The sequence below is a fragment of the Hippocampus guttulatus genome, chromosome 3, assembly GCF_054856545.1.
Source record: "Hippocampus guttulatus isolate MCC_2025c chromosome 3, RoL_Hgut_1.0, whole genome shotgun sequence".
Classification (NCBI taxonomy): Eukaryota; Metazoa; Chordata; class Actinopteri; order Syngnathiformes; family Syngnathidae; genus Hippocampus; species Hippocampus guttulatus.
Genome location: NC_141263.1, coordinates 26,633,259 through 26,658,321, shown reverse-complemented (window position 1 = coordinate 26,658,321; position 25,063 = coordinate 26,633,259). Strand labels below are relative to the sequence as shown.

Sequence of the window (25,063 nt, the reverse complement as noted above, 5' to 3'; positions counted from 1 at the left end):
CTTTATTTGCGCCACTATTTGAGTCGTGTTTCTCAAGTCTCGTTGTTTATGTGTATTTACAGAAGTCCCCATGAATTCATAATCAGCCTCTCAATGTTTGCCTTTGCATTTCCGTGAGGCAGGTGTTGAAATTTGGATAAGCTTGGTCAATGATTGAAGATGGCAAAGATGTCTAAGCCTCTTAAATTTCGTGCCAGAGGGGGTGGGGGTGCGGGGGTGGGGATGGGGGGTGTTTTTCATCAGAATGACAGTTTGCATAATCTGCTCTGGATTGAGACCAAAAGTATGACTACATGGGATTCAGAAGGATATTTTTCTGCATCCTGAAATGAAAACTTACCAAAGGACGGACGGACAAGTCTGTCCTGCGGTGTAAAGAAAACTGCACCACTTCCAATGCTTTGGTGTTGATGACTGATGTCATGAAATCACTGATTAGTCATTTATTGCCTGCCCTTCTCTTGCCACATCTGCTTAATCCTGGACATTATTGCCCTTATGGGACATTAACATCTTTAAAAATTCCCTCTGTCTGCGCCCATCTGCTTTTATGAGGCCATTGTACCTCCGAGATAGCCAACTTTTCCATTTGTCCTTATTACCTTCCATAAAACTTCAGTATTTAAGAGGCGTTATAAAAGTTCCATTGCTATTTGACAACGTCTGATATCTGCTTGGCACTAACCACGTGCATGATGCAGTAGTCCATTTGCAGCTCACCATTGCAAGCAAATTATCGGGATAATATAAAACTCCTTTTACTGCTTTATTTTACTATACTAACGGATGTGCCACGGGTGAGGTGATTTGGGAATCTATGTGCCACACCTTAACATCGCTCCATACACAAGTGAATGCTTTGAACGTGTTGAGAAGCACAGCAAGTCGATAAACAAGCAGGTGGCTTTGCAAAGGTAATCCTCCGTATGGTTCAAGCGTACCCCCAGAAGACCATTTCGAACCACTGATGGGGAAGAGCAGCTATATTGTAAACTTGGATGAATATCTGGTGTTCCCATTTTAGCCTGGCCAAATAAAATCCCCTTGGTTAATTTTAACACACGGTGCCATGTTAGGAGGGGATGTGACGTCAAGCCCGTTGACTGGATACGCCAGACCGCTTGCCCACAGATGTAAATCTAGAGCAGGGGTGTCAAAGTCATTTTAGTCGCCGGCCAATTTGGAGTTGCGTCTTCCCTCAGAGGACCGTTATGACAGGAAACCACAAAATGAGGACTTGCACACAACAAATGAATAGCTTATTAGTTTTGAAATCAGTCAAGTCAATTCTCATGGTTTGTTCGATTATTGTTCAAGTGAGTGTCAACAAAATGATTGCAAAATCTCAACGTTATTTATTACACATGATAATTTGACATTTCGGTACAGATTTTAGCAAGTTGACACACGTGGTTTGCTTTTGCGGGCCAAATAAAATGATCTGGCGAGCCGGATCTGGCCCCCGGGCCTTGAGTTTGACACCTGTGATCTAGTCTTTTTTTTTTTTTTTTTTCTGCCTGGTGGAGGCAAGTATGGCTGCGCGTATTAGTTGTCATGGCGTCACGATAAACAGGTTCTGCGAGCAATTATAAGCTTGCTTTAATACAACCGGTGTTAGCAGAAAACGTGTTTGGATGCAGCTTTTCTTGATTAACCATATTTATTTTACCTTCTGAACATAGTGCATGAAGCTAATGATTTAGTTATGAAGATGAATTGGAGGAGATAACCAGGGGCGAAGCAACCTAGTTTAGCGTAAACGTACACGAGACACTTGTGTCATTCGTAAAATTTAATGAGTTCCAATTTGCTTTACAGAACATTTCGATTCTAGTCGACAAGATTTTTAGAGATTCATATTCACGATTCACCGTGCAGACTGCAGATATCCTGCGGCTATGTTCCTTCTAAATATCGATTCTTGTGATCTCACGGTGCACTGCTGCTGTAAAGACTTGACCATGCACGGGGGCAAATGAACCTGGTTACCATGATGATGACTTCAAATGTCAACATGTTCAAAGCCCTCCATTATAGAACAAAAGAAAAAAAAAGGAGTTTCTTCACTCATCCACTATACCACGTTTAGCCATCTCTTTAGCGTGCATATCTGTAATTAATCCATCTGAGCAATATGAGTGAGCTCTGACAACTCACTCATTAGCGATTCCCATCACAAAAGCACAAATTACCTGCTGACCAACTCCCAGATCCTATTTATGCCCGCCAGTGCTTTATTGAAGCAACTCTGTCTGGAGAATTCCATGTTGATGCGCTAGCCAAAGCCAATATGACTTTAAGGTTTAGGGCTTTTGTGTAATTGGGACAAACATGCTAGTCAGGGTGTTAGGCGATCAATCTTTGCCAGAGGACACAGCGAGTGTTGTCGTGTTAGCTGCGTCGCTAAGGCTCACAGATCTTGATATGTGGCGAATTATGAGAATCGCCGTTGGACACGCTGCATGATCGAACCTTTCTGAATAATGTCAATTGTGATCATCCTTGATTCTTAATTTCCAATTTATGCATGAATAATTTCAGCGAATCAACATGCAGGGAGGATGAATGGAGAGAGAATGTTTTAGTCTACAGAATATAAATTGACTTGCTCCACTGTTGTTGGATAAGTTTGTTTACTGCACGAGTGATTTGTGCCTCTCTCCAGTTCCCTTAATAAGGATTCCCTCTTGGGAACAGCAAATGAGAGGGTTCTGCGACCAGACTGACACGTCCTTCCTCACAGGCTGGAACAAACATGTCGACGGGCTTTCACTTGTTTTGCGCTTTCCGACCTTCAAGGTACTCAAGCACTTTACCACCATCTTACCATTCAACCTCTTGGTGATCAGGCCCCACTGGGGGGGTTCATGTTCTTGCTCAAGGTCACTTTGACATGGTCACAACGGCTCAGGATCGAATCCACAATCTTCAGGTTGGGCGCTGAACATGCTACCTCCTGAGCCCTTCTTCTTCTTCTTTTTTATGAATACAGTACTTTGGAAAAACCGGCCAAGCGCCAAGTGGCAAGGGATCACTGTACTCTCAATTCAATTTTGTTTGTGCAACTATGAAAGTTTCCAGTTCACCGAGCTTTCTGGTGAATGCGAGGAAGTACGTTTTGGCAACAGACTGAAATCCTGCCTTGATGTGCGCCGCTACCACGAGTTCCACTCTGACATCGTTGTACCTTTCTGCGATCTTTGTGATTACCGAATGGACGACAAGTCGAAGCAAAAATACGCAGATTCACTTACAGGAGATGGAACACATCAAACCTCTGGAGCTCACAGTAGTTCTCTTGTTTCGCTCCCTTTCCACTACGGAAGTGAACGATCCCGTCTCCTCCCTCTGTTCAGTCCTGAGCTCAAGTGCCGTGTTCTCCACGGTGACAAGCGGAAGGCAGGTATCACCTTCCGGTCTGCTAACCGCAGGCCTGCTTTGTTTCTCACCCAGCCAACCATGAAGAGTGCGCATTTTCTAACCGTTTCATCTCCGGAGTCACGGAACTCCTCTCTGCATTACATTTTGATGAAGCATCACGCAGAAGATTAAAAAAAAAAAACAAGAGGTAGTCGACGGTTTGGAGACAGCAGACTGGTTCTCCATCAATACTTGGATGCCCAAAAGGGGACAGAAAGATTTAGCAGACTACAAACTGACAACATTGCCTTTTATGTCTCAGACCCCGGAGCACAGAGTCCATTTAGGAAGGCCAATAAGTCAAGTCGAGTCAAATTGAGCAGAATTGGAATGCCGGCCATCTTCTTTTGGGGCAATTTTGTCCAGGAGGCATCCTGACCAGATGCCCGAGCCACCTCACCTGTCTCCTCTCATCGTGGAGGAGCAGCGGCTCACCTCTGAAGCCCTGCCGCATACCCGGGAGTGTCTGTTGTTCTTCGTTTTTGAGAGATCACGTGTGAGCATTGCTTGGATTTCAGTTAGTGGACCGAATCCTCGTGTGCGTAGTGCTCTTTGTTTAGGTGATCGGAGCACACCACGAAAAGTACAACCACAACTGTGACATTGCATCAATATCTTTATGTGTGGGCTCTGTCACAGAAAACCAAATTTTTAAGATTTGGAAAAATATGAAGATTGGATCACGACAGTTTTGATGATTTGACCTTTTTGACAAAACAACAATGGAAACAAAACTCATTTTTATTCTTTGGCTTTTGTATAATACGTCATATATTTGTGCCTGATTTTTCTGGCACTCCAAATTATGTCAGTGTAGGTGGAAGTCAGCATCAGTCCCCCCCCCCCCCAATGTTTTTTTTGTTAACTTGAACTCTTCCTTCTGAAAGCTCCGGTCAGCGAGCAAGAGTCAAACATCCAAAATACATCCATCCGACCCAGACATGATGACAAAATTAGAATTCTCCCACCCGTATTTCCTTTTAAATAAATTAGACACTTTGCTTCCTGTGCTTTATTTATTCATGTCGTCTTCTCTTGACCCCAACTGGCTTCAAATCACTCTCATTTGTTCGCGACTAACAACTCACCAGTCTCGCGCCGTGCAGATTTTTCTCTGGCAATTTTGGTGTTCGCCACAGCAAGAATGTTTTTGTATCCAAGCAGACTCGCATATCCAAACGTTTGTGTGTCAGGTTGTCGTCGGTGGTTTGTGCATTTCCCTCGACCTACTCATTGTATTTTGTTTGGTGAGGGACCTTGAGATGCGTGGAATTTGTGCTCACGCGTCCCAGCTGCCAACGTGATAGTTCCCGCAGCTGCAAAGACGGAAGGGAGACCTTGGGGGTGAACTGAAGACTTATTTGAAAGCAATTACGGCGTTGAGCTGCTTTCAAATAAGGATTAATGTAGCAACTGGACGCGTCAAGGTGTACATCGTAAGTGAGTGGTTTCGTCCAGCGAACTCGCTGTGGTGGAACGGTTTTCTATTCAAGTGCGATCATAAAGAATAGCTTGAACAGCTTTAGAGGGCCAGTGAAAGGCATTGAGCATGTGCTGAGGCAAATGAATCGGGATTCTTTCACATTGCAAAACCCTGCTTAGCTCCCCCGGGATGTCACGGCAATTTGATTACATCATCGCCCGTGTGTACCTCGCGAATATGAATGACTTTTCATATCGATTTCCAAAGAGGGTCGGCACTGATGGCTTCATTAATGTTGTGAGACTTTTTTCCCCCGGCACATTCAAGTCAACATTATTTTTTGTGTGTGTTCACAGCTACACTCTGCGCGTGGTGGGAAACGGGATCAAGGCTCAAGCCGCCAACCCGGAGGTCAAAGTGAAAGGAGCCGACTCTGTCATCCATCAAATCATAGACAAACTGAAGCATATCAACCAGGTAGGCCTCGTCACTTTACGGATTGAGACGCAGAACAGTGACGCTTTTCTAAGTAGGAGTCAGCTTTCTCCCTCAACACGATCCTAAAAATGGATGGATCTTCAAATCACCGTAGCATTACCTTCACGCATCTTGCTTTCATTTCCTATTCCTGTTCCGTTTGTGTTGCAATGCTTCCATTAGGCCGCCTAGCGGAGCTGTTCCCTTCGTTAACTTCATGAACATCGAATGCGGCAATCTAATCTGTGTGCAGTTGTGCTGCCAGATGGGCATTTTCGCACGTTGGCGTTCCCAACGTGCCGGTCGCTTGAGTTTCTTGAGTGACAATCTGAGGGCCGGGTCGTCTCTCTCGACCTCATTCTGCCATCTGTGGGTTGTCACAGCAGATAAATCGATATCATCATTTCCCACAAAGTCGCGCATTTCCTCACCAATGACTGCTTACAATAAACTGGGGCACTACAATCCCGATGAAACAGCACTTTTTTATACTCAAATCAGAAACCATCTTGAATCAGATGATAGATAGTGTTCTAGCCATTCCTTTGCTGGCGCGCTTTCTTTGAAGGCTCCAATGTGAAACAGCCGAAGCAGGCCATCTTCAAATGGTGGAGTGCTCCCTGGGTCTCATGCGCACCCACCCACTGTCAAAAGAGGTTAAAAAAACAAAAAAAAAAACAACGCAAAGGCCCTACAAGTTCCGGAAGGTGAATATTTCAAAACTAGAGCAGAAAAATAATTTAGTGACTGTTACTGCGGCACTGCGATCTCTTGTACTTTGTGTATTTCCGCATCCCACATAACTTAGACAGACTTGCATCTGGTTTATCAGATAATGAGCTGCATCGCAAATAGCGTGCCCGAGTGTCACTTTTCCTCACAGAGAACATCCCGAACAAGATCCTACAATGAAAGCGCTGCAAATCAAAGACGTGGAATCTTTTCATATAATTGTCACTCTGGAGACCGAAGAAAAGGACACGTCGTGTGTAGAGTAAAAGGATTACTCTGAAAAATAACTTCATACAGTATTTGTATAGGCCTTTTTTCTGAACAGATCATTACTGATCTTGTCAAGGTTTGTGAGCAAAAAAAAAAAAAAAACTCAACACGGGTGTTCTCCTGGACTATTCTGTCAGAGTATAGCGACTGTTGCCGGTGACGGTGCGGGTTCAGCAGAAGCAATTACTGATAGCTCAGCTATCCTTCTAAACGCTCTGACACAGAAGCATAAATTATTGAGAAGGTGGGGGTTGGTTTGACAACAAAAGGTCACTTCATCTTACCGTTTAGCCCAACTCCATTCCGAGTCACGTACGCTGACGCCTTCTGTGATGAACGTCATGATTACTTCAATCATGTAGACAACAAAGAGCTTCCGTCGCAACTATGCCTTTCCTGATTTCATAATTTCCTTTGTTGAGCTTTGTTGAGTCGTACTACACAAAAAAAAAAAAAAGAAGCATCCAAAGCTTCCTCGACAGTATATTATGTGCTCCATAGAGACTCACCGAAGTCTGATGACATCTTTTGAGAGGAAAAAAAAAAACGTGTGTGCTGTTCGTCAAAACAAAATGTCAAAATTGTGTATTATGGGTTGTGTTCTTTGCTATTAGTAAAGTTCAAGGTTCAGCGTCACAATAACTGCCCTTCGGTGAACCCGCGTAAGGACATGCTTTCATGATCGCTCAACTTGCAAATAAAAAAAAACAGATTCATTGTGTCAACATCTTAAGAGCTCTTAAGCCTGATTGCATCACATCGCTGGCTCCAAACACTTTCTGAAGGCAAGTGCGATGTCAGGTGGCTTTCAGCTGATTTGCATTTTCTTTTTCCCTCAGTGGAGAATTTCATCCCTGCGGATCCGACAACCCTACTTTCAAAACTTTTGTGATGTAATTTGACTTTCGCATGCTAATTGTCACAAATGTGTCAAAAGAGATAATTAAACAAATTGATTTTTTCCCGTACTTTACACACATACTGTCACACTCAAGCGGTGGAGAATTTATGACTCAATTAGCCTCGGATATTTTTACATTGACATGCATTAGTTTTTGTCATAATAGGCTTTATATGCTCTGTTAACCCTGCAGACTAAACACACGCCCACTTTCTCAGAGCAGCCACTTTCATTTTTGCACTGGAGTCGGGGGAGACGTAGCTTCTTTCACACACTGGCTCCCACAAACCTCAATGGGAGGTTTCCACTCGCCAGAGCGGCGTGTCGCTGCACCCCCGAGTTCGACGGTGGTGGCTCCCACCTCAGGGGTGGCGGCGGCTTCGGCCTTTCGGATGCTGCAGTGTGAGGACGAGAAGCTGCTGTCTCGTAGGGGCGGCTAAATGAATGACACTGGTGTCGGGCTGTTTGGGACGAATTGAAAATCGGCACGAGTCTGCTTAATCATCAAAATGGTCATTTACTGTTTCGCGGGTGGTGCGCGCATCAAGCAGTTTTTGGACGACAGCCAGAAATGGGTGCGGCAACCACATGGGGAGAGACGGGGTTTTAGTGAGTCAGGAGTCTTACTTCCGAGTTTTGAAAAGTAACCGGAAAAATAACTCATATTTCAAAAGAAATTTGATCGCCATTGTGCGATATGTATGTATATATGGATAGGGAATCCTCCATTAAGGATCTCCAGTTGGTTCAAAATGCTGCTGCTTGCTTCTTGATTGGCCCCTGCACACCCGGCCGCTGCCTCAGGTCTGCATGCCAGACACAATTGGAGGTACCGAAAACTAAACGGAGATTAAGAAGGGATGGAGCCTTTTCCGTTGGACTGACCTCCTGCTGAAAGTTAGCTAAGGCCCCTCGCTGCTCCTCTTTAAAACTCGTCTCAAAACTTTCATTCTTTGGCTTTTGACTCAGCATGAGACGTGATTATTAGTTTGGCTGTTTTTGTGCTTTCTATTGTCTTTCTTATTAATTTATTGTTTTAATTTTTTGTTGTTGTATGAATTATTTTTGTTTCGTGTACAGCCCCTTATATGCAGCAATGGTTGTTTTAAAGAAATACAGTTGAGTTGAGTTCACTGCGTAAGGCTTAATATAGCATGATATATGCCCTTGAATAGATATCTCTCTTTTTTGGTTTTGTAATATCGGGAAACATTTATTCATATGTTGTCCATCTTTAAAATGAAATTATTGTTCCGTTCACCGTACCGAGTCTTGCTTTCGTGATCATCTCTTTGGAACTTGATTTACGAAGAGCTGACTGGCAACTCATTAGCCGCGGAAGTATACACACGAGAGTCAGCTGCCCTTTAATTTCAACGTTTAAACCCTGATCATGTATGCCGCTGCTCCTATGCACACTCGTCAAGTAAACAAAGGGGAGGCAAGTGGGTTTAATCTGAGTTGATAAGAGGTTAAGATAAGCAGGGGCCTAAAATGAAATGGCGGCTGTCCTTTGTGTTGTCAAATGCCGACTGCGATGGACTGAAATGTCAATTAATCGTTCGGGCGAGGAAGAGATAAAAAGGCCATGTTTGTGTGGGTTAATGGCGGCTCAGAAAACGTCAATTACATGTACCAGTGCACATCCCCATTCGGTTGTGCACCCAAACAAGTTTGTGCGTCAGAGTATGGCCCATAGAGCTTCATGACTGCGTAAATCACCTTATTAAAAGGAAGGGACACATGTGCTGGCGCATAAATGGCAGGGTGTCTGTTTGCATGCGCAGAAAGAGAGAGAGAGCGAGAGAAAGACTGGTGTAAATTCTGAATTAGGGACGGTGGTAAATAATGAAATTCGATTACCTTTTAAAGAGACCGCCGTTTTATTCGGAGAAGAGGGCCGCGTCTATTTGACATTTGCATGGGGCGCGCGGTGGCCACTTGTGTTTCATCGGCACGCCCACTCAGCTCTTTACTCTTTATTTGTTTGGCCGGCGACCTTGAGGAACCGACGCGTGGAAAAGGTTCCCGCTTTGCCTCTCCCCAAAGGGAAATACAGCATGACCATTCTCGCGCCGAAACAAGTGGTCAGAGCAGGCGCGAGGCAAATAGAAATGCAGCTATTGACAAATTCATCATGCAACGTGGCCGCGCAAACTCTGGATTTCATCATCTTGCTCATCAGCAGCTCGCTCTTATGAATTATTTGTGCCCCCCCCCCCAACCCCCCTCCTCCTTGGCTGTCCTCTCTTCTTGATGCGGTAAAACCCATCAAGAATCTATAAGCAGGCCCTGTCCCCGTGTCTCTCAATCATAATCAGGGCCAGGCAGCTTCTCACCCACTCGGCCTCTGAATTATTCACCAGTCATTGATGTGGTGGTTGACCAGCAGTTTTCCTTGTGAATTATTCATGTCTCCTCCCCTCCCGCAAAAGATTAACACCGAGAATGTATTCAGCCTTTATTTGTTGTGTGGGCTACAAAATTACAATATTTGACAGCCATGAAACGTTCAGATGGGCACCATAAATCTCGGGGCGAAACACTTGTAATATTTTGCCGCTGTGGAATTTATTGCACTTGTTTCATTGGTTCATGAATTCGGAGTGCTTCATGACTTCTTTTGACTTTCTTACAAGGGGTTTCATGATGTTTGGGCCGCCTGTGAACTATGACACAAAAACTTTCTTTCGATTTTGCGATCATCATCACGATCAGTGATGATGAAGACGGTGACTCTTCTGATTATGATGATATTATTATTATTTATGCTTTTTTGGGGGTATTTTTAGCTGCTTTTATTTGGCTTCATCACTCCTTTTGTGTGTCCTCGTCGCAAAATTGTTGACAGTGAATTACCATTTCAGTTGCCCTCCTTCCAGTGTGCGCACGTTATGCTTGAGAGGCGCGTGTGCATGCGCATCTGTTCGTGCGTGTGAGTGGCGTCGGGTTTGTTCTGTTTTGTTCTTTTATGGCGTAAGTCACTCTATATTTCATTGTATATAGAGTGCCACTTGCATATCACTAAAAATTGAATGATGATTGATTGACTGTTCTTCCTTTTCCTATTTTACCATTTTTTTTGTTTGGCTTCTTCAGTTTTTTTTTTAATCATGCTTGATCATTTTTCGGTCGATATAATCGTGAAAAGTTTCAACAGCAACGCCTGCCAAGTTTTGTACTTCCCGTGTTTCATGGCTATAACTGTTCATGCTCCCAGACTGCACACGGCCCTAATAAACACCCTGTCAGCACTCCTGCTGGGGTGAGGAAAATGCAAAATGATGGTGTGTGTCCTGGGAGATGATTCTCATTCTGACGTGATGCTCCTCTGACGGGCAAATATGGTCATTGTGCATTCCCCCGCCCCCCACCCCCCTTTTTTTGTTATACTCTCTGCCTCCCTCCTGTTTACAAATGGGATGTATCACATTTGCAGGGATCACATTTTAACAATTGGATAACAACAAAAAAAAAAAAAGGGAGATAAAGTAAACTCGATCAGCTCGCGCGGTCACATATGGAATGATTGCACGACCAAAATCTACCCAAATGATATGCCCCGTGAATCTTGTTTTAATGACATGCATTTGTCGTTGTCCTGAAGCGGCAGCTGTGAAGCTTGTCTATGGGCTGGCTGGCGGCCGTTTGCGATGTTTTCAGTCCTTAAACAGTGAGAAATGAAGACGGTTGCGTTCCAGCTGCGGTGTGCCAGGAAATGGTGCCTTGCTGCAGTTGCCAGTCTTCCATTGTCCAATCTGCCAAATCGTTTACTGGGATGGAGCCCGCCGCAAATATTATTACGGCGCAGTTTGCTGCGGTTCAGCTGAAGTTCTTCTGCTTCAATTCTTGTCGATGTCCAAAAGCGTTTGACTCGTGCACCTGTCTAAATGAAGACGCGATACTAAATGCATTTTAAATGCCCCAAACATGTATGGAATCAAATCAATGGTGGTTAGAATTCGGGAGCGCAAGTCCCCAATGTAAATTCTAAATTGTACCTTTTGAGTAGTGACGGCTCATCAGGAGACAGTGCTGTGGTGAGCCGAGTCACCTTGAAAGGCACAAAAATTAAATAAGGAAAATAGAATATCATAAAAATACTTCCAAATATATGTAGATCTGTTTTTAGATTAGCGGTAAATGAACGCTAGCATTGTTGCTAGCATTTACATCTGATAGCCTAACATTCACCTGCTCTTAATAATTTCTCTCATTTCTCTTTTAGCCTGATATGTCAGATTTTGATTCGAGTTGGATGTTCTGTTTGTCAGAATCATCTGAAGCGTGCTAAATAGTTTAAACTTTGTGTCACACGTTGTTGTTATGACTATTAGCGTAATCATTATCATTTAGATTTTCATTTGCATTAGCAGTATAACTACGCGCATCTTTCGTGTTCTTACCATGTGCCATTTTAAATTTGCAGTCAATTGCTGACATTTAAGGCCTCAATCTAATATCCATATGAAACATTTATATATATATATATATATATACATGTATATATATATATATATATATATATATATATATATATATTGGCAGGTAAGAACCATTCAGGTTTCTTCTTTTTGCATTCCAATGCCATGCATCTCCCAACAGTCCAACGGTCACACTGCCGGAATGCTAATTAGGGTTAAGCGTGATGAATGCTCTCCGGAGAGCGGAAAAAATCAATTTGCCGTTAAATATCGCAAAGATGAAGGACAATCTGAATTTGTGGCAAATCAGCCACATTCTTTCATTTCATTCATACATCGGTATGTTATTCAGGAAATGAATGTTTCAGGAACGATAACGATCATTTTCAAATCATGTCCATGTCCCAACACGGCTCACGGACTGACCGTATGCTGGTTGCTCTCGTCTCTCTTGCTCTGGATCACAATGACTTCCTAAAACAGATGAATGCCATTTTAGCAGATGTTTTCCCAGACAGGACGAAAGAGCAGCTTGTGCAGCATTAGAGCGTACGCGTCACGTCGAATGAACACTGCTTATTGAGCAAAATGAGGGGAGGGGGCGGGAACAAAAAACATTTATTTCCCCAGTGCTATGTTTTGGTTATTCTGTCAATCTGTCAGCATTTTCTGCACAACAAAGTCCTGACTGGAGACAAATACGGCATTGTATTTACAAGGAAGGGGGAGTGAAATTGAGCATTGTCCTTCAAGCTTGCCACGAGGGAGAAGGAAAGAGTGCCGTCTTATTTACATTCACAGCCATCGCAGCTTCCGTGACACAGTCGCTCTCTCGTAGCCAACCACAACGCTGACTAATTAACATGTGCAATACCTTTCTGATCAGCACCGAGCATTCTCTTGTTTCCTCTGATGCTCCATGAATTTAGATGTTGCAATTAGTGTCTTTTATTTCCCTTGTTACCCCCCCCCCCCCCCGCCCCCAAAAAAAGAAAAAAAAGTCAGTGCCAGTGCAGTGCATACAGAAGCGCCCAACGAACAACAACTTTTTCGGGAATGCTCTATTCTTTCAAAATCAGACTAATGAACACATTGTTCTCGCGTATAAAAATAAAACAATAAAAAAAAGGTTGCCATTGACCTGTGGTTAGCGTATCGACCTCGCAGTGCAGAGGCCGTGGGTTCGATCCCGGCTCTGGCTTCCCTGTGTGGAGTTTGCATGTTCTCCCCGGGCCTGCTTGGGTTTTCTCCGGGTACTCTGGACTCCTCCCACGTTCCAAAAACATGCATGGCAGGCTGATTGAACACTCCAAATTGTCCTTCGGTGTGAGTGTGAGCGCGGACGGTTGTTCGTCTCTGTGTGCCCTGCGATTGGCTGGCAATCGGTTCAGGGTGTCCCCCTGCCGACGGCCCGAAGACGGCTGGGCTAGGCTCCAGCAGCCCCCCGCGACCCTTGTGAGGATAAAACGGTTCGGAAAATGAATGGGTGGATGGAAGGTTGCCACATATGAAGATGAGATGAAGCTCTTCCAAGATGAGCCCCACGGCAGATGACAAAAACAAACAAAAAAAGAAAGTTTTGCTTTTTTTTTTGTTTTGTTTTGTTGAACTTGTTCAGAATGAAGCCAATGAATTGTCAGACCGGGATGAATCTATTAGGCGACCGTGAGAGCCTTTCCTCTGCGACTCTTTTCCAGTTTCTTTCCGTTTATATTCCTTCTGATTGCGCGTCACGCACTGGAAGCAATGTCAACGTTGACCGTGAATCCAATACCTTTGCAGAAGACACGTGAAAACGTCATGCAAATTCAGCGCAAATATTGACTGCTAATATCGTGCCGTACCGTTCGTATTCGTCGAATGCATAAATGACGTCTGCATGAGATTAGAGTAGAAAATGGTACAAACCTAATCAGGACATTACATTCTGTAACACACCTTCGTCATATTATGCGAGGAAAAAAAGCCAAAACAAGACAGAACGTGAATGAAACAAGTCAGTTAAGTTGAAATATTCTTTTCAGCTTGCTTGTACAAAACACAAACACAAATGGTTTTACGCAAGAAACAACAACAACTTAAATGAATAAATAAATCCGTGTTTGCACCTCTAGCTGCTGCAAGGAAAATCCATTCCCAAACTGGGGACGCTGGACCAAATTGAAACAGGAAGCGGCGATGCGGAAGCACGTTACAGCGGCGACTGCGATGATGAAGATGGCTGCGATGGTTCCGGTGGTGCGGAGACGGAGAAGAACATCCAGAGAGTCTCCAAATGTAAGTCGCAACCTTTCCTGTGACTAAACGACAAGCAAAGTTCTATCGCCGAGTTGGCAAGGTCGAACGAAGACACACTGACTGGGCAACGAAAAAACAAACAAAAAAACGCCGATAAATCGGACTCATTCCATTCATGTATGGTCACATCATCAGATCGTCTTCTTTGATGCACAATTAAAATTCAAAGTAGCCAAAGCGAGCGGTAAGTAAATCCGGATCGTAATCCATCTTAATAAGAGTCAATCCTCGACTCCGGTTTATGGCACACATAATCAGAGTCGTGAAAGATAATCGTTTCAATGGGGGCATTACAGCAATCAAGGCCGGTTACTTCAAAAAATGATGACTCCAGAGAGGTTGGGTAACCCCCCTGATGAATCGCGGCGCCGTGACTCTCCTTTCACACCTTCCCCACATGGCACGGATGCGCCTGCCTCCTCTCCCCTCTCATCGTTAAACATGCGAACCGCCGGATTAATCATCCCTCCCGTTTTGCCCACGGCGACAACGAGGGCGGCGGCTGTGGGGGTGGGTGGTCATCCAAACAAGTCATTCACCCCGGGTAAATGTTCCCCCGCGGCCTCACGGTCCTTCGGGAGGCTGCTGGAAATTGGGGAAGCCGTGATGTGTTTCGGCAAAGAGAAAATTCTGACCGACTGTCTGCCGTCGCCCGCGCCGCATCTGTACGCACCAGTTTTAAATGTTACCAAAGAGACGAACGAGAAGCGAGCGTTCCTCAAGAAAGCCAGGCAAGCGTGGCTCTTTCATGAAAAGCGTGACGAGTCACGACTGTTCGTTTGATGAGATGCTAAACGGCACACGAAGCAGTTTGTTACAGCACGTGGCTCTGGTTGCAAAGAGAAGCTTTGCTCTGTTGTGATTTGAACACATCATTGTGCTCAGAGCAACAAGCGGTGCAAATCTGCTGCAGCTGTTTTTTGATTTAAGAGTTCAACTCATTATGCTTCTCACCGGAGTGAAAACGGTTTACCTCCGCCTTACTCATCGGCGATGCTCGTTCTCCTTCATCTGAGCGCAAAACTTCAATCACAGAAGCACACTCGACTCCGCTTTATTTCCAGAGCGCTTTCAAAACAATACAAAGTGCCTGATGTGGAACAACAATTTGTCACATGACAACAAAGACCATTCAAACAATAAATGTGACCTTGATCAAAGTAGGATTTTAAACTGCGTGTGTACCACATTTCTTTTTTTTTTTTGTAATTAAAGGCGACTTGGGAATAGGTGTAAAATTTGACAGCACATCTCGATCAAGGCCAGAATTCTTGTTGCGGGACGACACCAGAAGACAAACGATGGCCAACCGATTTACTGAGACTTGAGAGAACCGCCTTCGAGAAATGAGGAGGAACAGACTCATAAGGTCATAGTGAAACCAATCAAAGACTCAATATCACTGCACAAAAATAAGGAAAGGAAGACAGAGTGGAAATGGACAATGTTTGTCTTGCAGGAGCAATTTTGTGGGGGAGGTAATGGCTGTTAGACTTTGGAGGACAATGTGTGAGACTGTGTGTGTGTGTGTGTGCGGGTGCTTCAAAGCAAAACAGTAACGCTGCAAGACTCTCTGCTGCGGAAAGGCCATTTCAAATTTAATTTGATCCCTTTCTCCGCCATTATATATAATCCCTCTCCCGTGCCTTTGAGGTTTATCAGCAGAACACGCTGTAGATGGTCCGGACCGATAAGAAAATTCAATAGGATGCGATCAATGGCCACAATGGAGACCTGATTTCAAGGATGAGCCTCATTGAGCATAATTACGCTCACGTGAGATCTGCGCCAACTTGACAAGAAGCGGGAAGAGACCGCGCCGGCCTGGCATCGCGTCAGCCGGGGCACGAGGAAACCGACTTGACAGTTTTCCCGACCCACGAGTCGTCAGAAATCATGACGTGACTAATACATGAGAACGTTCGTTATCATGATTATGTTACTACGCGCACACTCGCTAGTCATCACTAAATTATCATTTGTCCCCGACCAGGAGCGCGGGCGGAGCTTGTTTTCAGATATCTTCATCCTGGAGTTTTCGGAATAGCTCCTCTTTTTTTCATCTTTGCTCGGATAATCGTGACACAGATGACAGAGAATCTTCACTAAAACATGACAGGAGTGAGATATGAAAATAGCTCTTCCTCCCGCACCCATTTCATAAGTGTGCCCTCGTTTTTTTCTTTTCATGACTGCATGGAAGGGCGCATGGCCAGGCATTTCATTTATTATTTTTTAACGTGCCACATCTTATTATTGTACTCACAAAGATACTGTGAATGATTTGACCTGATTGGGATTGCTGCTCATCTTGCCCGCATTGTCGTTAGCGTGACGGTATTTCTTTTGAAGGCTACGATGTTGCTCAGTGATGAACGATAGATTTTGTTTTACTTATAAGAAAATGTTGGCCCTCATTTTTATATAAGCAAATGTGCTTTTAACTTCAGACCCATAAAAACGCATCTCCAATTTTGCACACCCCTGTGGAACCGCATTACGGCAAAAACCATCGTAGCTCCAGCTCTGTACTTCCTTGAACCATTGTCACTGATCTCTATTCCACAGCAGCAGACACTTTAAAGCGCTCAAGGACGGACATCTGTACAACTGGACAGTATATGCCACAAAGACTGCTACTGGTCACTTTAAAATGATTATCTGCACCAACTGCACAACTGTTATAATATTGTATTCTATCACTGATCACGTTCACTCTGCTTGATACTTTGCAAATTGTCTCACAGCTGTCATTGGGTGGTACCACCGCACAACGTGACCCTTGCATGACGGAATATCTTTCCATACTTATTCGTCATGTCCTTGTTTGACGTAGCTGCTTGTTATTGATGATACTAGTATACCACCTGTACCATCAGTAAAGATAATTCTGATTCTGAACTAGGTTAGCATGATGTTGCTCTTGGGCCAGAATTCTATTTCCACTCATTTTGATGGGAACCTTTGCTCTGTGATTATGGAATTCACTTTTAACATTTCTCAAGTTAGCACCCAGAAGTGGACAGTGAGACTTAAGCCATAAACTTTATTCAACAAAGAAACCAAGTAAAAACAAACAAGAGGACCAGGCGTGGCAGCGGCTTAGCGCTCAACACGTTGAGGCTGAAAAAAAAAAAAAAAGAACAAAAGGAAATCAGACCAAATGTAAAGTGCTGGGAGAAGCCAGGAATAAACTCTCAAAAATAGCAAAGTAATGAATAGAAAATCACAAGCGCAAACCGGGAGCGAGAACAAAGTACAACGGAGAGTGGCGATGATTTCAAAAGTCGGAGCGAGCACGGAAGGAATTTCAGCGAGGAAGTGAACAATCCCAGTCCGGGGATGCAACATCACGTTCTGTAATGAAAGTCAGAGAGGCGCGTAAATACTGAGGGTGACGACTAACGCGGGCACACTAGCTGCGCGAGGAGCTCAGCACACCTCAACAACCTGAAAAGAAAACAAAGACCGAAGCCAAAACAGGAAACAGAACCGCAACAATTTCAAAATAAGAAACAAAAGTGATTCAGAAGAGGAGCACAGTCATGCCAGGAGAAATCCTGCTATTTGTTTACTGTGTGAGGAAAATATACATCTGGGGTGATCACATCAAAAGCGCTGCTTGGCTCAATTCATGATATGATGAAGCAATTCTGCAACTCTCGCTGTGGTGTTTGTTTATCCTGCTCCCGATTGGGAGATACGAAGAAACACGCATCGAGAGACTTTGGGAGGTTTTAATGAGACAAAGCTACTAAATGAGCTAAATTCTAATGTCTGCCTGAAAACACAAAGGAGCACATACATTAATCCCAATCAAAAAAATAGGTGGCGACTCATTCCTGGCACATGCTACGCTTTGTGTGTGTGTGTGTTGTTGGAGACAACCGAGAGTTGTTTCAGCGCTCGAACCTCAACAGGCAGCTGTAAGCGCTCTTATCTGGGCGGCCTCGATTCAGCTGCAGACATTGTGACCGGCCGGTTGCCTTGTGAGCATTGTCGCGCAAAACAAAATCTGTCAGACCCAGAGGGACACAAATCGATTTCTTGGAAGCGAGCGCACGAGGGCACGGAGAGAGACTCTCTTTAGGTGTGACTCTTCTTCATTAATGGTGTCTCCGCGGGTGTTTGATGGCGACGTCTGTCTCCTCAGCGCTGCAATAAAGTGCCGCTCAATCTCAAAGTCCCCCGCTCATAATGCCGAGTGATGACGGACATAACGGCACTCAACCACAAAGAAAACGGAGGCCGTTTTTGCCATAGCACCCCCTGTCATATATTGCAACAACCCGGAACACAAAATCTGTAGCTATTAGAAAGCTCTTTAGCCTCATTACAGTGTGAGATGAGATTAGCTCACCCGCTGAGATTCTCGCCCTCCTCCTTGCCCGTGATAATGCAATGCAAATTGTTTGCTGCGGCGTGGCCCGCAACCTTTTGGCCAGTCAGCCTAACTCGGAAAGACTCCGAGATCGTATGATGTCAACTCAATTGAACGATCCCTCTGAACTCAGTCATTATTTGGCGTGCTGTTCAAGAAGGCGAGCACACCGCTGCTGCGCAGATCAAAGCAAAATTGCATTGCATGAATCGGGTGTTTAATGGGGGAGACTGCGATACTCTATGAGAGTCACCTCGGAGCGTTTTACGATCCAGTTACACGTTACTGCTCCACTGAAAAAAACAAACAAAACAAAAACGTGCTGCTGCATTTGCTCATTTTTATTTTGTCAAGTGGTTGGAGCAAATAAAATCATCTGAAGTCAGGTACGTGTTTTAAGTAGCATCCATCGCTGGATACAGACGATCCTTTTTCGTGCAACCACACGATTTGATTTTGCGCATCCGCTGGACGAGATAAAATTCCACCACTATATTGTATTTTTGTGTGCTTATTACAATACTGCAAACTCCAACGATTAAAAAAAAATGAATATGGGTAGTACATATTCATAATGCAGCGTCAAATGAAAGTGACTCTCCCTATTTTTTGGAAAGACAGCATTTTGGATCATAGATTGTGTGGTTGTAAGATGACGACACTGAAAAAAAGTTTTGTCAAATTCACTCCATTTTCTTTCGTCAAGTGGTTGCGCAAAATCTAATCGTCTGGATCCAGATCCATTTTTTTTTTAAGACTTTGACATATCTACTTAAAAAAATGTATTTGGACCCAGATGATTTGATCGTTGTCGAAATAAAATGGAGTAGATGAAGACATTTTTTTTTTTTGTGAGTACGCAGCCAGAAAACAAGCCACCATTTTTTTTTTCAAACTACTTCCATACGGAATAGCGCTCCAATCCAACACCAGTCTCCCCTTCGATGGAGGCTGCTGTCAAGCACTATGGTCCTGAAATTCAAGGGACTTGTGTGCCAAGCGAGCTCTGTGGAGGATCGGAAACGACACCAAAGGGCAAAAAGCTGCAGTGAGAGCTGTCAGCATGCGCGCATAAAAATTGTGATGGACGAAGCTCAGTGCTGTTTGGATCGGCGCTGTAAACTATGACGTGATATATTTCATCTTTAATGATTTTTTGCAACCGTCTTTTATTTATTTATGTATTTTTCACACGGCTCATTTCATACCGCGGCTTTTCGTGTGTTCTATTGTGATCATTACCTCGACGAGGAGGTCACGTTTTCACCCTCCTCTGGTAGTTTGTCAAGCAAGATTGCGTTAAAGCTACTGAAGCGTCCAAATTACAATTTGTGAAACGATGCCGTTGATTTGGGTCCCAATCCAGTCATGATGTTTTTTTATTTTTTATTTTTAAAAAGGTATCATTTTAACATTGAGAAAATGCTTTTTCTATTTACTCGGCTTGTCCGTGTGCGATATTCAAATTGGCTGGATTATTCGAAACATTGGAGTCGGATAAATACGCAAAAATGATCAGAAACCAGGAAGCGGGCAAGTGGAGAAGATCTCCCGCAATAATTTTTGCAAACCATTCGCAGTCTTGATGAGAGCAAATGGAGGAGAATAATTGAAGCTGAAAGACTGAAAGGCCACCAAACAGGCAACGTGACGGCTCTGAGAGTCTTGTCTTCCGAGATAACGCAACCAAGAAACGGAGTTCCATCCCATATATGAAATGACGACACAAGGCGCGAGACAGTTCACTGGACATTCAAACAAAAGTAGACTTCCCCCCCCCCCCCCCCCCCCCCCCTCCATATCGATGAATAGCTTCATACACTCCACGAAGGAATTTCACTGGAGACGCTGAAAGCCGCCGAAGCAGTCATTGACACGACAGCAAAACCGCTCCTCTCGTTTGCGGATGTGCGAGGTGACGTCTTGAGATGCTTTCATTTTCTTTTTAAACATACTTTGTCGCACTCATTAAAATCCCTCAAGCGGAAACTCAACTCACACTCTCCTGCGAAGTGTATTGCACGCCCCGCAGAGTGACACAAATTTGATTTGTTTACTCTCAGGCGGCGCGATTCTCAGAGGCGTCGAGGCGGTGTGAATTAAAAAAAAAAAAACCTGGCATGGAATCCGATAGCTTCAGATCAGAATCGGGTTTCTGTTTAGAGTGATGATATGCTTTGGATATCTGCCAATCCGAATGCAGTGCCAAAGCACAAAATATATGCTGCCAGTGCAAGTCATTGAAACACATTTTTCGGCGACGTGTACAAAAAAAACAACGACACAAACAAGCACGTTTACAAAGAAAACTAAACTACTAAACGTTTACTCAGCTGATTTTGGGGAAGCGTATTATACACGGGAGCGTATTATACACAATATTTATCGGGTGTTCATCATATTAATAGTTTTTTTATGTGAAACACGAGACAAAATCAGGTTGATTAGCGTTTTTTATTTATAACGTTGGCTGCCCTCGGCTTTAACCCGCGGGTACTCCTGTTAAGATAATCAACTGGAGCGTGATCATTTACACCCGCAGTTTCAAAAGGGGGCCTCATGTTTGGTCATCCAAGAGCTACTCACGAGGCAGCCAGTTTGCCGTCTGCGCCCCGACACCGCAGGAGGCCTTTTGTGTGTGTGTGTGTGTGTGTGTGTGCGTGTGTGCTAAATGCAGCTTCACCATGTTTACTTTGAACTCTGGACTCCACGACTGGACTGTTTCTCCCACGTACACTTTTTTTCCTTTGATATTGTTCACATTTGGAGACCAAAAAAAAAAAAAAGGCAATCTGCAAGTGCTTTAAAAGCATTTGGAATGGACTATCTGCTGTGATTTGGCTCACATTTCTGTTCCCCCTCCTTGGACAGTCTATCCTTCGAAAGACTTACCATCCATCTGTCGCTTTAAGTAAATATTTATTACTGTATATTTCGGGGCCAAACATAGCATTCAATTGATTCTTCGAATTTGGCCACAAAGACTTTTTGGGTGAAAAATATCGACAGCATTTTTATAGATGTCATGATTACATCACCTGCTGCTTGGAAGGGACATGATCCAAAGCACCTGTCATCGCAGTGTCACATGACAGGCAGGTGTTCTGTCCTTCCAGTTCGTGTCCTCTGGAAATGTCACTCAGCCTTCATCCTCGGGGCCTCCAAGGTCACCGGCAGATGTGCCTCACCAACTACGGCAGACTCGAACACTGCTCTTCCATCAGCCTTCCTCTCGGTCGACATGGCGCAGGCGGAGAAAACAAAACAAAACATTGCAGACTTCCTGTTTGTTGCAAAAGACCTCAGCATGAACACACAGTCACACAAATACACGGCGTGAAAGCACAGAAGAGAGAAAATTTCGCTGGCCCACCGGAAAAGGCTGAATCTACTCAGACTGGTGTTCTGTGGTGACCTTCAGCCTTAATGGATGGAAAATGCTTTTGTATGAGAGGAAAACATTCATCACGGTGATCAGAGTGAAGGGTGGCCTTGAAGTTGGCGCAGGACATGATATGTGGCAACTTTGAAATGTGACTTGATGTTTAAGAGGAAAAATAAGGACCTGATTTACTAAAGGCCTGCATGTGGCAAAATGGGCGCAAACTTGATCGCTCACACAAATCGATTTGCCGCCAGAATTGCGTTTGCCTCATGCGCTGTATGGCCGTGCAGTTCATTTGACACTCTCAGGGAGGAATACATGCAAATAGATTAATTTAGCATCCACAATTTGATTTGTCAAACTTGTGACAAATTCCCATGGTTGATTTTCCATCTTTCAATCCCGTTTCAGAAAGACGGGTCCTCATGGCGCTGCGGTGTGTGACTATGATGAGGAGAACAGATCTTTTCTGTTCTTGCTCACATTTTTGAAATGCCAGACACACAAATCAACCCCAGCCCTCTGAGTGGTCGCTTAACTAATTTAGAGTGTTCCATGCATGTTTTTGGAATGTGGGAGGACACCGGAGTACCCGAAGAAAACCCACGCAGGCACAGGGAGAACATGCAAACTCCACACGTGAAGGCCGGAGTCAGAATCGAACCCTGCACCTCCGAATTGTGAGGCCGACATGCTAAACAGTCGCCCACCGTGCTGCCGTGAGTGACATCCCGTTTGAAAAATATACGCGGTGCCCCACATTTGGCAGCCATCACGATCCATCACCCCCCGAGTCCGCAGCGTGTCCCCCATCAGCACTCGCAATCCTCCAACCCTTGGTCGACTGCCACACAATCTTAATGGGCATGTTAATGAACCAATCGCACATTATGAAGTGTCCTTTTTCTTCCCATGATCGCTGACAATGAATAGTTATTGATCAGCGATACTGTCATTTGACATCCACCTACTCACACATTAGCCCGGCATCGATTGCTGGCCGCGCTTCCTGTGTGCGAGGCTCGCCAATCGATCCGATTCCTAATGTGTGGTCCAGGCTCGACCATTGGAGCCATCCATTATCACACTTGCCATCCAGAGGCTTGTCACTGAGGCCTGGTGGGAAATTGCCAAGCCGTCGTGATTGTGAGCGGGACGCAGAGCCCGATCGCTTCTCCCCATTTTTGTCACCGAGCTGTCGGATAATTGAGTGGCCATTCCCGATGCCGCAGAATACGTATGAGGCTGTTTTAGGTGCGCCGCGAATGTTGGTCGTCAGTGACATGCGCCGGCGTCTAAAACGAAATGCATTAAGCGTTGCCATCCTCTTCTCTGTCCCTTCCGACGAGTCTCTGTTCAAAATAGCCCGAGATGCCGTGTTGATTGTCGTCAGACTTTATTGCCTGTATCACTTGTCTGAACATCCCGTCTCTATATTTTGAATCTAAGTTGTGGTCACTGGAGGTCCGAAGTTTGGTGCGGGGATCTATCATCATAACACGGCGAGGCAGTTTAATAACATTGCTGTGGACTCCCGAGAAGAGTCAGGCATTTACTTGATATTTTATATAACATGGACCATTTCGGGATGAAGACGGATGAACTCGGTTCACCTCAATCCACAAATAACGTCAGGTCATACTTGAAGTCAGAATGAAATGATCTCTTTGGGAAATAAAAGCAGGAGCCAAATGAGCTATCGGATTGCTGATTTTCTGTCAGCGAGGTTCCGAGGCTTTTTGATTTCATTTTCAAGATCTACAGAGTTGCTCCAGACCTTTATGTGGCCACCTTTGCGCCATAGCTGAATCTACTTCAACATCGTTTCCCTCTATCGTGTGGAAGGTTTGCTGTGGCAAGAATCCCGCTCGCAAATCATGAATATTGGATGAGACGTGCAGCAGATGAGCCTGAGCCCTCCAGTCAGACCCGACATTAATTAAATATCAATTGGCCCTGCTTCCGTACCTTATTTCATGCCACATTCACACCTTCTTGGGGAATCGTCAAGCCAAGTGAAAACGAAGGTTGTGGCCTTGCACTTTCTTATCATTTGTCTGACAGCGCAGCCGAGTTGTTTGGGTTCGTTACAATTGCATTTCTGACTTGATTTCAACCGAGGGCGTGGACCCTAAAACATTGTGTTGCCGAAGAAGATGAGCTTGAATTATGTTCATTTCCTGGCGCTAAATTCTCCTCCGCTACATTAATAAATATTTCATGTAGGTTGTACCAACGAGGAGGATTCTATGAGCCATGCTATAGTAACTATTTGCACAGATCTCAGATCTCGAAAGGTAAATGTAATGCCGCAATCTTTGGAAAATTTCTCGCTTTGATCAGCGATGCTTTCTGTGGTTCCCGCACGTAAAGGCTGTCTCATATCTGCAACCAGTCACGGAAGACCGTAATTTCCGAACTATAGAGTGCACTTTTTTTTATAAGCCGCACCCACTACAGTTTTGAAGACACATAAGCCGCACCCGTCTATAAGTCGCAGGTCCCCACATTGTAACATGAGGTATTTACAAAGAAAGACGTACACAGAAAGCGTTTTCAAAGTTTTAATAACATACCGTAACTTTTCTTTCCAAATAGTGCCTGCAACAGCAGTAAAACAGCACTAACCGGGCTTGTTAAAAAAAATAAAAAGTCACTGTTTGCCGTCGTAAGGCTTTGTTTTCAATTGAAAAAAAAATCCTCGCTTGCCGTAACACTCGCTCAACCATTCCTTCATTCGGCTTTCTCCCATCTACGCTTTCGTGTCAACTTTCACGACAATGTCTTTTGGGAGTTTTTTTGGGGGGCATCGTAATCCTTGGTGGATGCAGTGCAGCCCAAAACACAGGTCAAATGCGTCTTCCTCGACACGTATATATCAACTTGTCTCACTCTTACCTTTTATGCTTGAGCGCTCCCTGGCGGCCATCAGAAAAATCCTTATTTAGGCTACTTCATTAAATTAGCTGCCGAGTTGAAAGCACTTATAGTGCGAAAATTACGATAAGCGTTGCGATATTGCAATATTGCTCTGGGATTACGTTGAACAACATTTATAAAAAGGTCCTCCCTGGTAACGTGCAACTTTTGGTTTATCAGTGACAATAATTTCAGCGAAAAAACAAAACATACTGTATATAACAACAACGCACGATGATCAGCAGCTCCATCGCCGGACGTAGAATTCTGGTTTGTTTTAAATTGCCATCGATGAACAACATTGAAGCGGAACTCCGTCAGTGTACTTGACATCAAAAGTGATCCAGCAAGAAGAAAAACAAAGAAATAAATTTAGACGGCAGCATTTATGAGATAGGGTCCGGATGTGCTTTACTTTTTGGCGACTGGCGCT

At 44.3% G+C, this 25,063-nt stretch overlaps 1 protein-coding gene across 1 annotated transcript in view; it reads left to right on the top strand.

Annotated features, from left to right (window-relative positions):
• The window catches only part of gpc5a (glypican 5a), a 72,078-nt gene that overhangs the window by 34,346 nt on the left and 12,669 nt on the right, over positions 1–25,063 (top strand). The window contains exons 7-8 of the mRNA XM_086107827.1: positions 5,200–5,320; positions 13,762–13,924. Of these exons, the coding sequence (XP_085963953.1) occupies positions 5,200–5,320; positions 13,762–13,924 (284 nt within the window). The remainder of the gene's footprint in view (positions 1–5,199; positions 5,321–13,761; positions 13,925–25,063) is intronic.